At 49.5% G+C, this 14,111-nt stretch overlaps 1 protein-coding gene across 1 annotated transcript in view; it reads left to right on the top strand.

The window, feature by feature from the left end:
• Window positions 1–13,862, top strand: part of LOC118784469 (SREBF chaperone) — a 30,032-nt gene extending 16,170 nt beyond the window's left edge. The window contains exons 12-23 of the mRNA XM_036538709.1: window positions 62–274; window positions 1,163–1,524; window positions 2,051–2,215; window positions 4,090–4,291; window positions 4,539–4,654; window positions 5,578–6,064; window positions 6,573–6,658; window positions 6,919–7,001; window positions 7,328–7,494; window positions 7,963–8,043; window positions 8,648–8,854; window positions 9,298–13,862. Coding sequence (XP_036394602.1) covers window positions 62–274; window positions 1,163–1,524; window positions 2,051–2,215; window positions 4,090–4,291; window positions 4,539–4,654; window positions 5,578–6,064; window positions 6,573–6,658; window positions 6,919–7,001; window positions 7,328–7,494; window positions 7,963–8,043; window positions 8,648–8,854; window positions 9,298–9,543 — 2,415 coding nt within the window. The 3' untranslated portion in view covers window positions 9,544–13,862. The remainder of the gene's footprint in view (window positions 1–61; window positions 275–1,162; window positions 1,525–2,050; window positions 2,216–4,089; window positions 4,292–4,538; window positions 4,655–5,577; window positions 6,065–6,572; window positions 6,659–6,918; window positions 7,002–7,327; window positions 7,495–7,962; window positions 8,044–8,647; window positions 8,855–9,297) is intronic.
• Window positions 13,863–14,111: the final 249 nt, after the last annotated feature.

Here is a 14,111-nt window from a genome sequence, read left to right as displayed (position 1 = left end):
CAGCTGTATGTGCAGGGTCAATAAAGTGTCCCTGACCACGTCTCTGCCCTCCCTCCCCCAGTTGGCTGATCTGAACAGGAGGCTCCCGGCTGAGGCAGGGATGCCTCCCCCTAAGCCGGGACCCCTCCGCCCCCGCGAAACCCCGCCTCCTCCTCGGCCCTCCCCCCACACCATCACCCTTCAGACCCCTGCCTTCCGGAACCTTCGCCTGCCCAAGAGGCTGAGGGTGGTGTACTTCCTGGCCCGCACGCGGCTGGCCCAGCGCATCATCATGGTGAGTACGCCCCCCAAATAAGGTGAGAGCCAATAAGGTGAGAGAGAGTGGGAGGTATCAGATTTCATTTTTAAAAAGATGGGGCACAGCTTATCTATAAACATCAGGAAGGCTAAAGGTTGTTTTTTAGAGAAACATTTGCTCTTAGGCTGACTAAGGTACTGAGCATTTTATCTTTGGATTTATCATTGGATTAGCCAGGTCAAATATGTGTTCTTGGTTTGCCAGAATCTTAAAATAGCTGTTTGCTTGAAAGTTTGCTGTTGACTGCTGTAGGTGCTGACACTGTCTGTCAGCTCTGGCAGTGTTTCCATTCATGCTAGAGGTGAGTAAGCGCCTCTGTCAGTTTTGAGAATGCCAGCTTACCAGAAAAAATAGGCATGCAGTTTATAGTCAGTGTAGTAAGAGCAGCACCTGGGCAAGCCAGTTGAAATACTGGTACAGGGAGGACTGCATACTGAGCTGTGGTCTCCTCAGCTTTCTGGTGAGCAGGCATTCATGTTTTTAACAGACTGTGAGGGACTGAAATAAGATGAAGGCTTTTAACAATATTGAATATTCATCTGTTTCATGTTGTTAAAAGCCTTTATCGTTTGTTAAAAGCAGACAGTTTTTGAAGAATTAACGATTTGTTCTCTAATTTGTGTACCGCTAGATCGTTCCTCATCTTGTGAAAGAAATCTGATCCCTCTCAATGTCAGCCTGATGGGCCGACCCTGGTGCAGGAGCAGCTTTGTTAATGGAAACGCAATTAAAAACAAACCTGAAACCCCGCCAGGTTTTTGGTTTGAAGTTGAGCTCTCCCAGGCTCAGGTTTCGGCGGTGGGGCTGTTTCCCTGCTGTGCTCAGGGGTGCTGTGTGTGTGTGTGTGTGTGTGTGTCGTGGCAGGTGGGCACGGTGATCTGGATCGGGATCTTGGTGTACACGGACCCGGCGGGGTTGCGCACATACCTGGCGGCTCAGGTGTCGGAGCAGAGCCCGCTGGGAGAGGCGGGGCTTCCTCACCTGGGCGTGGCCCCCGTGTTCCCCGGGGGGGACCCCACGAGCACCCTCAGCGTCCTGCCGGCCCCCGAGCCCACCCCGCTCCCCGAGAACCAGTCCCAGGGCCACGGGCCCCCCGGCCCCGCCCACGCCGTCCCGCCCATCCCGCAGATCAGCTGGGGCCCGGAGGACGAGGAGGTCTGGAGGCGTCTGTCCTTCCGCCACTGGCCCTCTCTCTTCAGCTACTACAACATTACGCTGGCCAAGAGGTGGGTGACCTGCGTCACTGCTGTGGGCATGTCACGTTCCTGTGGTAACCCTGGCAATGTCACGTGTGTTGTTATGTCCTTGGTGTCAGTGGCCACGTGTGGTTTGTCTTTTTTCTTTCGGTGACTCTGTTCTCTGTGTATGTATTGTTGTATCTGTGCTAAACACGTTGTTGCTCTGAGCTGAGCTCCCTGGAACTCTGTGAGTGACTGTGTATTTGCTTATTGTCAGTGAGAAATGTATTATTATTTTAGCCAATGTGTGTCAGCTGGTGCATTTACATTTAGATTTACATCTATTCATTTTGGGGACGCATTTATCCAAAGCGACTAGTGCTCTGTGCTGCTGTGCTCTGTTATACTGGAGCTCTGTGTGTGACTGACTGCATGTGTTGGAGTTCTATGTCTCTGATTGTGTGTATTGAAACTCAGTGTCCCTGGCTGTATGTGTTGTAGCTTTGTGTGTCTAATTGTGTGTGTTGCAGCTCTACCACTGTACTGAGGTTTTGTGTTTCTGACTGTGCTGCAGGTACATCAGTATCCTGCCCGTCATCCCTGTGACTCTTCACCTGAGCCCCCAGGAGGCCCTGGAGACGCGTCACCCCCAGGACACACGTCACCCTCCTCCCCCCCAGCTGGGCCCGCCCCCAGGACCAGAGGGCACCACCCTGCAGACTGACCTCACGCTCTACAAGTCAGTGCCCCCCCAACCCCCTGCCATTCATGTTCACTATGAAGTCAGACATGCAAATCCTGCTTACACAGACAGAGGTGGTGCACCGGCGTTTTGTGCTCTGTCTGTCATACTGTTGTGGGTGGAGAAGTCGGCCATAGACAGTGAAGTACCAGAGGAATGATTCATATGCTTCCGCATATTATTATAATCTCTGCTCCAGTGTCCTGCATTTTTGCAGATAGCCCTTTAACCCTTCTGAGATACACCTAAACTCCCCAGGGCGCCGTGCTTGTTCAGTTATCGATTTGAGTGAGTTGGAAGATGGAGAGCTTTTAGAGACTGAGGTGTCGGGTGTCATTTCCTCCCTCCCTCACTCTCCCCCTCCCTCCTTCCCTCCTTCCCACTCCCCGCCATACCCAGAGTACAGAGTGGAATCTGACCTCGTACTCAGATGAGGCAACTCTCTCTGTTGAAGCCGAGCGCTGCCGGTGACCCGAGCTGATGGTTATCTGAAAGGCAGTGAGGGGAGAGCTCTTATCTTTCTTTCCCTCTGTCTATCTGTGAGGGCGGGATACGTGACGCTCCTGACAAATATTGACACCTGCGCCGTAGGCCGGCCCATTCCCACGGCCGATTGGCTGTCAGGCCGCTCGGAAGATACTCGTTGGTGGATGATGTCGGCGCAGGAGTGGGTGACAGTTCATTTCTGCCGAGGAGACTGTTTGAGGATGTGTAGTCATCAGTGTAGCTGACACAGATTCAAACGCAAACCAAGACATGCTCTGGTGAACTTTAAGAACAGTTTTAAAAAGGTAGTTTTTTTTCATGAGAACATTAGCTGAATTTCAGCAGGAAAGAACGCATTGATATGTCAGTGCCGTCTGTCCCACTTCAGTTACCAAATTACCAATGACTAGTGTGGCCCATAAATGAAGTTTGTTTGTGCTCATGTGTGTTTTGAGCTGTTGTACCGAGCTGTTTTGTATTTGTGTGGGTTTGAAAGTTATACAGAAATCCCAGTTGAAGGTCAGCTCAACAACATATACATTTCAAGGCTACCTGGAAAGCACCCAGTTCAAAATCATTAATGCTAGTCATTCAGATACAGCTGACCTGGAAAGTTCCCAGGTCAAAGACATTAATGTTAATCATTCAGATACAGGTTACCAGGGAAGTGCCAAATCCTAAGAACATGTAATTTATCTTTGACCCTTAACCAGGCAGTACACATCATGAGTAACCTATTTTTGTATCATTCGTAGCATTTGTGGCTAATGGATCTGCGCTTTTGTCCTAAGCATGTGCTTTCATAATCTTGTAATGTAACATGGCAACTGATGAGGCCGTGCTGAATATTGTCATGGCAAGATAACCATGAACTGCTTCCTGTCATTGTTTATGTTAAGAGAAAAACTTACCTGTTTCAGCAGAATGTGTCCTCGGTTATATATTTCCTCAATTTTTTTTCTTTTCTTAATATGTCCTAAATGTCCCTATTCAGTGAAGGCCAATATGTTGCATTGCATTTTCAGATGAGCCACAAGAGGGCAGCCTCACTCCACCTCCTTACCCGTGTCCCCTGTGCGAAAGCACAATAACAATAGTGTGATTACAAGTCAAGCAACAGTAGTGTTAATGATTAGACTTTAAATTTACACAGTGTGAGGGCTAAGTAGCGGACTGGTAAGTTAAGGTGGGAATATCTAGCTGGTTGTGTACCAAGAGAGCTGCAGTCCAGCAGGGTTTCCCCTGTAAGTTGTGGGAAGCAGTATTAATGGGATCATTGGAGACAGGAGTCAGGACAGTGTTTTAGGACAGCGGGCTGGCTGCCCGGAGCAGGCCCATCCTCTAAAGCAGTGTCCCCTTTGTCCCCTCGTCCCCTCGCTGTTCAGGGTGGCCGCTCTGGGCCTGGCTGCGGGGGTGCTGCTTGTCCTGCTGCTCTTCTGCCTGTACCGGGTGCTGTGCCCCCGCAACTACGGGCAGAACGGGGTGCCGCACGGGCGGCGTCGCCGCGGAGACCTGCCCTGCGACGACTATGGCTACTCGCCCCCTGTCAGTGAGATATCACCACTGCTACTCCGTGGGCATAGCATGGTATGCTGCCAACACACACATACACACACATACACACACACACACACACACACACACACACTGTGAGACACACGCACCTACGGAAACACACACACACTGGTATTCATATTTCCATGGATACTGTCAACAGAGAGCCTTGTGTACTTATCCATCTTTATTACTCAATGTCGTGTGGTTGCTCCACACTGTACCTCTCTGATTTTAATATATGTGCACCAGTGCTTCATCTTACCCTGTTTCTGTGCAGGATATCGAGTGCCTGGCCAGTGATGGGATGCTGCTGGCCAGCTGCTGTTTGGCGGGACAGATCCGTGTTTGGGATGCACAGACAGGGGACTGCTTGACTGTTATCCCCAACCATGGGTAACACTTCTGTGCTATATATTATACACACGCAGTACGCCTGTACACCATAAACATATACTGTATTATACATGGTGCACACACTCACTGTGCAAAACATATACACTTAAAACTCCAACTTGTACACATTATGAGCGCACACACTATACTTTACACTATACGCTGTACACTTAAAACATCCTTATCACCCTACTCAGTGCTGTAGACACGCAAAACAAAACAGTGTTTCTGTGCGTGTGTGTGTGTGTTTCTGTAAGTGCGTGTGTCTCACAGTGTGTATGTGTGTGTATGTGTGTGTGTGTGTGTGTTTGTGTAAGCGTGTGTGTGTGTTTCTGTAAGTGCGTGTGTCTCACAGCGTGTATGCGTGTGTGTGTGTGTGTGTGTGTGTGTGTGTGTGTGTGTGTGTGTGTGTGTGTGTGTGTGTGTATGTGTGTGTTTCCGTAGGTGCGTGTGTCTCACAGTGTGTATGTGTGTGTGTGTGTTTCTATAGGTGCATGTGTCTCACTGTGTGTGTGTGTGTGTGTGTGTTTGTGTAAGCATGTGTGTCTCACAGCGTGTGTGTGTGTGTGTATGTGTGTGTGTTTGTGTAAATGTGTGTCTCACTGTGTGTGTGTGTGTGTTTGTGTAAGCATGTGTGTCTCACAGCGTGTGTGTGTGTGTGTATGTGTGTGTGTTTCTGTTAATGTGTGTCTCACAGTGTGTGTGTGTGTGTGTTTCTGTAGGCGCATGTGTCTCACAGCATGTGCATGTGTGTGTGTGAGTGCACGTGTGTGTGTGTAAGCGCGTGTCTCACAGCGTGTGTGTGTGTGTGTGTGTGTGTTTCTATAGGCGCATGTGTCTCACAGCGTGTGCATGTGTGTGAGTGCCCGTGTGTGTGTGTGTTTGTGTAAATGTGTGTCTCTCACAGCTTGTCTCTGTAACAGTCTGCGCAGGAGCAGCAGCAGCGGGGGCTGGGAGCAGAGGGACGGCTGGGACGCGGTGGGCGTGGCCGAGCCCGAGAGCCTGGGCGGAGTGGAGGGGCTGGAGGTGGGCGGGGGGCTGCTGGGGGCCGGCGGGGCGCGGAGGAGGGTCATCCCTTCCCGTCCCGCCCTGTTCGGGGACCAGCCGGACCTCACCCCCCTCATCGACACCAACTTCAGCGAGCAGCCCCCTTCCCAAGCGCTGCCCGACTCCGGCTTCGATTTTGGGGGTCTGGTGGAGCGTGCCTACCAGGAGCACGAAGCCTCGCCCACGCTGGCTTTCCCCCCCTCCCCTCCGCCTCCCCAGCAGAGGCGTCGCAGCCTCGGGGACCCGCCCATCCTGCCCCCTGAGCGCCCCGCATCGGGCCCCCCCGACTGGGACAGCTCTGTGTGGGCTATGGAGCTCAGGGGCAACCTTATCGCAGCTGGCAGGAGCAGCGGCAAGCTGGAGGTGTGTGTGTGTGTGTGCGTGTGTGTGTGTCTAATGGTTATGGTGATGTATGTGTAGTTGTCTAATGTCTAATGTAGTCTCATGTCTAACTGAAGTAGTTTGTGCACCTATTTTTATAGTACTTTATGTCTGTAGTCTCAGTGGTGTATATGTGTGTCTAGTGGTTGTAGTTAGTGTGTTTATATTTACACTGCTGTGTGTGTCAGTAGTTGGAGTGGTGTGAGTGGCTGTAGTTGTGCTGGGGTGTGAGTGGCTGTAGTTGTGCTGGGGTGTGAGTGGCTGTAGTTGTGCTGGGGTGTGAGTGGCTGTAGTTGTGCTGGGGTGTGAGTGGCTGTAGTTGTGCTGGGGTGTGAGTGGCTGTATTTGGAGTGGGGTGTGAGTGGCTGTAGTTGTGCTGGGGTGTGAGTGGCTGTATTTGGAGTGGGGTGTGAGTGGCTGTAGTTGTGCTGGATGTAGTTGTAGTGGTGTGTCTGTGTAGGTGATATTGTGTACATGTGTGTTTCTGCAGCTGTGGGATGCAGTGGAGGGAAGTCTGCGCTGCAGTAATGAAGATGGAGTGTCTGGGATCACAGCACTCGCCTTCCTCAACAACCGGTAAACCCCCATACCCTGCCACAACACACACACACACACACACACACACACACACACACACACACACACACACACACACACACACACACACACACACACACACACACACAAGCACCACACACACACACACACACACAAGCACCACACACACAAGCACCACACGCACATACATGAACACACACACGAACACACATACACATACGTGTTCGCTGTTGGGTATGATGATCTGTGTAGTGAGCAGTGTTCTGTGTGTGGTGCAGGATTGTGGCAGCCCGGTTGAACGGCTCTCTGGACTTCTTCACAGTCGACATCAATAAGCCATTGGGCCTGAGGCAGTACCGCGGTGAGTCCGAGTCCGAACCATTTCTCCTACCAAAAGACACATTGACCATCTGTCTGTCTGCCCGTCCTGCCGTCACTTGCCTGTCTTGCCTATCTGTCTCTCGGCGCCCCTGGAGACGTTATGTATCTGTATGTCTGTACCAGTCAGAGACAGATTGAAGGTCTGTCTCTTTCAGTGTCTGTCTCTCTGTCCGGCCAGAGCAAGTCTGTCTGTGGTTGTCTGTCTCTCCCTCTGTGTATCTGTTGTATCACGAGGCATGGTACTGCAGTGACGCCTGGCTGACTCCCTGTGTCCGTCCGTCTGTCCGTCTGTGTGCCTGCCTGCAGGGACCCCCGGGCGTGGCAGCATGCCCCCCTCGCCCTGCTACAGCAGCGAGGACGTGATCAGCTGCCAGCTGACCCGCTCGGTGCAGTGCGCCCACCAGAAGCCCATCACCGTGCTGCGGGCGGCGGCGGGCAGGGTGGTGACGGGCAGCCAGGACCACACCGTCAGGGTGAGGGGGGCGCGGGCACGGGCACAGATGCTCTCACACACGGGCGCTCACACACACACACACACACGCACACACACGGGCGCTCACACACACACACACACGGGCGCTCACACACACACACACACGGGCGCTCACACACACACACACACGCACACACACACACACACACACACACGGGCGCTCACACACACACACACACACACACACACGGGCGCTCACACACACACACACACACACACACACACACACGGGCGCTCACACACACACACACACGGGCGCTCACACACACGCACACACACACACACACACACACACACGGGCGCTCACACACACACACACACACACACACACACGGGCGCTCACACACAAGGACCCTCACCGGTGCACATTTACACATTCTGACAGTATCGCACATAAGTGTGCATGTTTATGAGCTGGTGTTAACTGTGCGGTCTCTGTCCCTCTCAGGTGTACCGGCTGGAGGACTCCTGCTGCCTCTTCACCTTGCAGGGCCATTCTGGGGGCATCACTGCCATCTACATTGACCAGGTCTGCCCCCTCGCCTCTCCCAGCCTGGGGTACCCTGTCCAGGCACACGCATTTCCCACTCATCACTCTTTCTGCCATTAGGGGGCACACCCTGTCCTGGTGTTTCGTTTTTTTGTAATTGTTCATTACATTAAATTATATTACATTACATTATATTTACATAGCAGACACTCTTATCCAGACTCTGCTAAATAAATGTAATGTAATGTAATGTAATGAACAAAACACAAAAGAACAGAAGTACATCCATTCAAGTTGAATAAGCAACAGTGCCAGACCAGGCTAACAACACTCCCAGACCAGTGAGTGTGAGCATAACACCCTTCAAGCCTTACCCAAGTTAACTTGTGTAATCTGGCTAGACAAGGGAAGCCAAGTATACTACCATACATCATTCACTAGATCACAGAATCCAAAACACATCGCAAGACTATGTGTAAAGTAAACAGCAAGTGCTAGGAGCAGCAGGTGTCAGGAAGCAAGGATTGAAGTAGAGCAGAGATGCAGTCTGAAGAGGTGGGTCTTCAGTGTTACTGAGACAAGACATTGGTGTAAAAACAGCTCACTGCTGCCCTCTGACACCACACCTCTGTACATGTTTCAGACCATGGTGCTGGCCAGCGGCGGGCAGGACGGGGCCATCTGCCTGTGGGACGTTCTGACGGGCAGCAGGGTCAGCCACGTGTACGGTCACCGTGGCGACGTCACCTCCCTGGTCTGCACCACTTCCTGTGTGATCAGCAGCGGCCTGGATGACCTGATCTGCATCTGGGACCGCAGCACCAACATCAAGCTCTACTCCATACAGCAGGTAGGGGGCGCACCTGTGTGTGTGTGTGTGTGTGTGTGTGTGTGTGTGTGTGTGTGTGTGTGTGTGTGCGCGTGTGTGCGCGTGTGTGCGCGTGTGTGCGCGTGTGTGCGCGTGTGCGCGTGTGCGCGTGTGCGCGCGTGTGTGTGTGTGTGTGTGTGTGTGTGTGTGTGTGTGTCTGTCTCATTCTGCCCTGACTCATATTCATAGTTAGCTTTATTAAGTTTAAATGTTTATGTTTCCAGCAATAACCATCGTTTTACTTTCATCTTATCAGTAATATTACTGCAGATGAATAGTATTTAATTAAATAGTAAACAGGAAAGATGCACTGAATCATTGATTGATTGCAGTATTGAAATGTGTAAAACTTCCTGCTGCTTGTCTTCCTTTCTCTCTCTCTTTATTTCTTTCTCTTTCTGTCTCCCTCTCTTTCTCTCTCTCAGGAGGTGGGCTGTGGGGCCAGCCTGGGGGTGATCTCGGAGAGCCTCCTGGTGACAGGAGGCCAGGGCTGCGTTTCGTTTTGGGACCTGAACTACGGGGACCTGCTGCAGACGGTGTACCTGGGCCAGAGCAGCGAGGGGCAGGGCGTGCGGCAGCTGCTGGTTCTGGACAACGCCGCCATCGTGTGCGACTTCGGCAGCGAGCTGAGCCTGGTGTACGTGCCCTCTGTGCTGGAGAAGCTGGACTGAGCGCCGCCGGGGGCGCGCCTCCCTGCGCCTCCCTCCCTCCCTCCCGGCTTACAGACGGTTTACTCCGCGGCCTCTCCGCTGACTGCTGCGGTCCCTCCTATGCTGACGCTCGGACCCCTCGATTCCATTGCGTAGTTTATTTAGCAGCTCTGTTCAATAACGCAGTCCAGCAGACTTTCTCTCTCCTTTCATTTCCATCCCTTTGAGCCCCCCCCTTCACCTTCCTTCCCCTAGACCTGTTTCATAGCCAGGGAGGTGGTTTTCCGTTTCCGTAGCAATGTGATTTGTGATTTCACTCCCGATTGGCAGTGGGAGAATGGGCCTGCATTCATTGGCTCAGTCGATGTGACCCGGTGCCCAATCAGGACCAGCCCTCCAGAGAAGGCCTCTTTTCCTACAGGAGGGCCCCAGCCGTTTTGAGATTGGCGCTGGCCTTGTTCGTTTTTACGGCCTGTTTTTTGTGTTTTTAGATGAAAGTGACTTCTGACAATGTTCAGGCTGTTCTGTTGAGAAGAGAATGTTCCAGTCGCATGCGCTGCCTGCAGCGGCCGAATTCTCAAGAACCCGCCCGTCCAGCCAGCCAATGGGCGTGGCAGCGGTGGCAGGCCTGGGGGGCCATGAGCTGTCGGCTCCACTGCAATGGTTACAAGCTATAGTGCGTGTATGCACGCATGTGTGTGTGTGTGTGTGAGAGATGTTATGAATGTGTTTAGGTTCAGAGCCAGGACAAAGAAGATAAGTGAACAGTGCAGATTTTTCAAAAAGAATTTGAAAAACCAGCTTGTTTGGATGTGTGTATGTCTTTGTGTGTGTTTGTGTGTGTGTATGCGCACGTGTGCTTGAGCAGTATACTGTAATCAGCAAAACCTCCAGGGGGGGTTATTTTTTAACGTTTGAATCTATTATTTATTAGTTATAAAATTTTAAATAACACATATAATTTGTATGAAACTTAAACTTGGCTATTACATGATATTTTAATGTGGAGGTGATGTCATGAAAGCAAATGTGCAAAACTGGGCCATAAGGAAGGTGATTAACATTGGCATTTGTAATGATACTAATATACATAGCAGTGTCTGTCCCTCAGGACCCACTGTGTGGCGCTAGAGGGTGTTTGGCTTTGAAACGCACTGCCCAGGTTAAATTCACTTATTGGAGGAGAGAATGAAACCCACATCTTTGCACACATCCTCCAGAGACCCAGCTGGTGATCTAAGTCCACATTAGCCAACATTAAATTTAAAGCTGTTTTCTCAATTGGAATAATAATGTTGGTTTGTTCATTCGCATTACCCAACATTAATTTTATGCATGTTTTCCAGATTAGGACACTAATACATCCATTCATTCATTCATTCTGCATAGTCAACATTGTCAACAATGTTCATTCAGCATAGTCAACAAGCCATATTTCACATTTTCACAAAACAGATTTCAGTTTATGGTTTATTAGCTGACATTAAATTTAAAGCTAAGTTTCCTGCTTGTGGAATAATGTAATTTGTTCTTTAATTAGCATTAGCTAATTAAGTCAGATTTTGGGTTAATAATTTCTGCATGCTCTGTCCTGCAGGCTTATGGACATTCAGAACTTCCCAAGAATAACTTGCTGTGTATCTGTGGTGTCACATATACAGACAAATTACGTGTCCTTAGAAAGATTGCTGTGAACTACTTCTAATGGTCTCAACAATGGTAATGGATCCATTTACAGTCTCATATAAAGCACATGGGAACGTTAATGGTAAGGTTTATGTGCGCGGGAGACGCTTTACACATGTCCAAACAAAAAACAATAGCAGGTATGAAATGACTGCCTTATACATTTTGGGATCACCTGAAAATACAGTATGAAGAAATTAATCTCTCTTTCCTCTAATTCCCATCCCTGACTTGTTTAAGAATATTGTCTCATTTGCACTGTTTCTTGGCTGCAAGACTGCTTTCTTTCTTGTAAACGCAGGAAAATGGTTACTGTTAGGCGAATGTTCTATAATATTACAAAACTGATACACTGATACACACATTACTCAGAATTATACTGTCATTACTGGAATGGGTCATTCATGTTTTGCCATTTAATGACATTTCTCATTTGGACTAGTTGATGATATAGCCCTTACTGTTCAAATGCGTTTGGGAGTTCCAGTGTTCACTACAGGTCACTGTTAGTTTCATATCAGTTTAGAATATCAGTTAAGCTACAGCTGTGTGTTTTGGGAACAGAAAACTTTGCTGGGTTTCTGGAGGACACAAGGTCAGTTGTTTGGCACAAAGAGTGTTTTGCCTCACGCTGAGGTGGTCACTGGCCGTACTCCCTCTCTCCCGAGTACCGGGAAGTAATTCCCCTCCTCCAGGGTCACTTAACACCCAGGGTCCCTCCTCATGCACAACACATCACTGAGTGAATGTACTGCAGCAGGGCTCACCCTGCACTTACACTTACACTCATACATGTACACACACACACACACTCGCACGAACACACACGTACCCGTAAACCCACGCATAGACAAGGACACTCGCATGCATTTGCTTGCCACGAAACAGCCATGCACTGAAAACCCCATGCATACGCAGATGTCTGTTCTTCTGTACTCGTACTGTACTCCGTACAGTGGTGCACACATGTAAACACATGGAGTCATGCACACAGAATGTCAAAACGTGCAGAGACCTACTTAGGGTAACAAGCATATGCAGCCACGCTTACAAAGTGCATTTAGCCCAGTGTTTACGCCTTCATGCAAACTCGAATTTGGGATTATCACATGTCAAGACAAACACACATGCATGCATAGTTAGACATCCAGGCGCCCGTTTACAAACAGCAATTCAACCGCGTAGAAACGCACACAGAAGGCAAATGTCTAATGTAACGGTTATAATTTATTAGTTTGTTTTTTGGATGTAAATATTAGGTGAGAAAGCTTTAGAAATACTCTGAGTTGAGCGACTTTTTATTAGATAAAAGAAATATGATTATTATTTTTTAACTTTGTACTTTTTTCAGACCAGGTTGTCGTTTTGGTTTCATTGTGAATTTTAATGGAGAGGTCTGTAGGGAATTGTGGAGGATACAGTGTGTGCTTGACTTGTTACTGTAGATAGGTGTATTGCAGTTTTCTTGGTATCAGAAGCTCATTCATTTTATTGGCCAAAAAATGAACCTATCAGCACTGCTTGTTCAAGGCCTCGCAGTCTGAAAATGAGCTGCCAGTCGCTGCTGTACATCTTAGCCCCACCCCAACATCAGTGGAAACCACTCGATGGTACTTCTGGCAAAGTATGGAGCAAACTCCTGTTCATTTTGTCACCGTTCATGTTCAGTCCGTTTGGGGAGATCACAGCAAAACATGATGGCCTAGTGAAGTGCTACGTTTTTGTGATGCCCCACAGGGGGCAACTGGCAGGTCTTCACTGGTAGCACCACTGAATACCTGCTTGCAGACTCTGTAGTGACCAATCAGATAATGGATAATGCTGTAAAGAGGAAACGCAAGTTGCACTGATAATTCACTCTTTTGATTTCCTCGCCTGTAGTACGTCACGCACGTCGACTTGATCCAGTGATCTCTAAAAGCATGCCTCTGTCATGCTGTGTCCTCCACAAGGCACCTTCAGACGCGATGGAGTGAGTGCCACATCTGTATGCAGTGTGTCAGTCATTTTTCCTGGGCTGATGGGTCTGAGTGCTGAACCCGTGTTCTGGGGGCCCCTTCCCTCCCTCTTCCTCTTTTTCAGTTTGGCAAGGTAGCAAGAGTGTCACAGCCCACACCCCAAATCATCCAGGAGCCCAAAAGAAACCTGCACCAGCAATGAGGCTGATCAATCAAAACCTGACTGGCTGTCTCACCCCAAACCAAGGGGCATGAGCCCCCAGACTCAAGCTCTGAAATGCCAGGGCCAGCTAGGGCCATTTGATTTGTCACACTGTGTTTTTGAGCTGGTCGGGGTGTGCATGTGTGCACACGTTGAGCTCTTCAGTGGCTGCAAGCTGACCTGTAACCTGACACTGTGGGCCAGTCAAAGGGTTACAGGAAGAGGAGGGAAGGGGGCTGCCACACCCATGGACCATGTACTGTGCATATAAGCGCCCAAAAGATCCGCTCTTGTTTTGAATGGAGTTGAGAACGAGAGGACGTTCAGCCCAGGGGGGAGAATGACTGGGTGTAAATATTGGTGTGTGTGACTCAGACTTGCACCCCGCCTTCCCTCGAACCTACTATACAGTGTAAGCATACTGTAGAGGATGTAACTAACAATCTGTACTATTTTTAACACAGGAGCAAAACTTTATACTAATTTACAAATAAAAGGCTTTAATACCTCAGTGCAGTCTGCTCTTCTTTTCTGTATGTGTATTTACTAAATAGAAAATTCCAGTGTAACTGATTTCTCACTTTTTAAGCCACCCCTACACACTCTATTATTGGGGATGAAATTCAAGAGTGATATGGAAAGGTAGACTCTTTACTGCTTTCAGACGAATTGTACAGAAAGTATTACAACTGTCTATCATGAGCAATGTGTGCTACTGGATGTTTAGTGAAGCAAAGCTAGGT

This window comes from Megalops cyprinoides, chromosome 10 (genome assembly GCF_013368585.1).
Source record: "Megalops cyprinoides isolate fMegCyp1 chromosome 10, fMegCyp1.pri, whole genome shotgun sequence".
Lineage (NCBI taxonomy): Eukaryota > Metazoa > Chordata > Actinopteri > Elopiformes > Megalopidae > Megalops > Megalops cyprinoides.
This window is presented reverse-complemented; position numbering and strand designations above follow the sequence as displayed.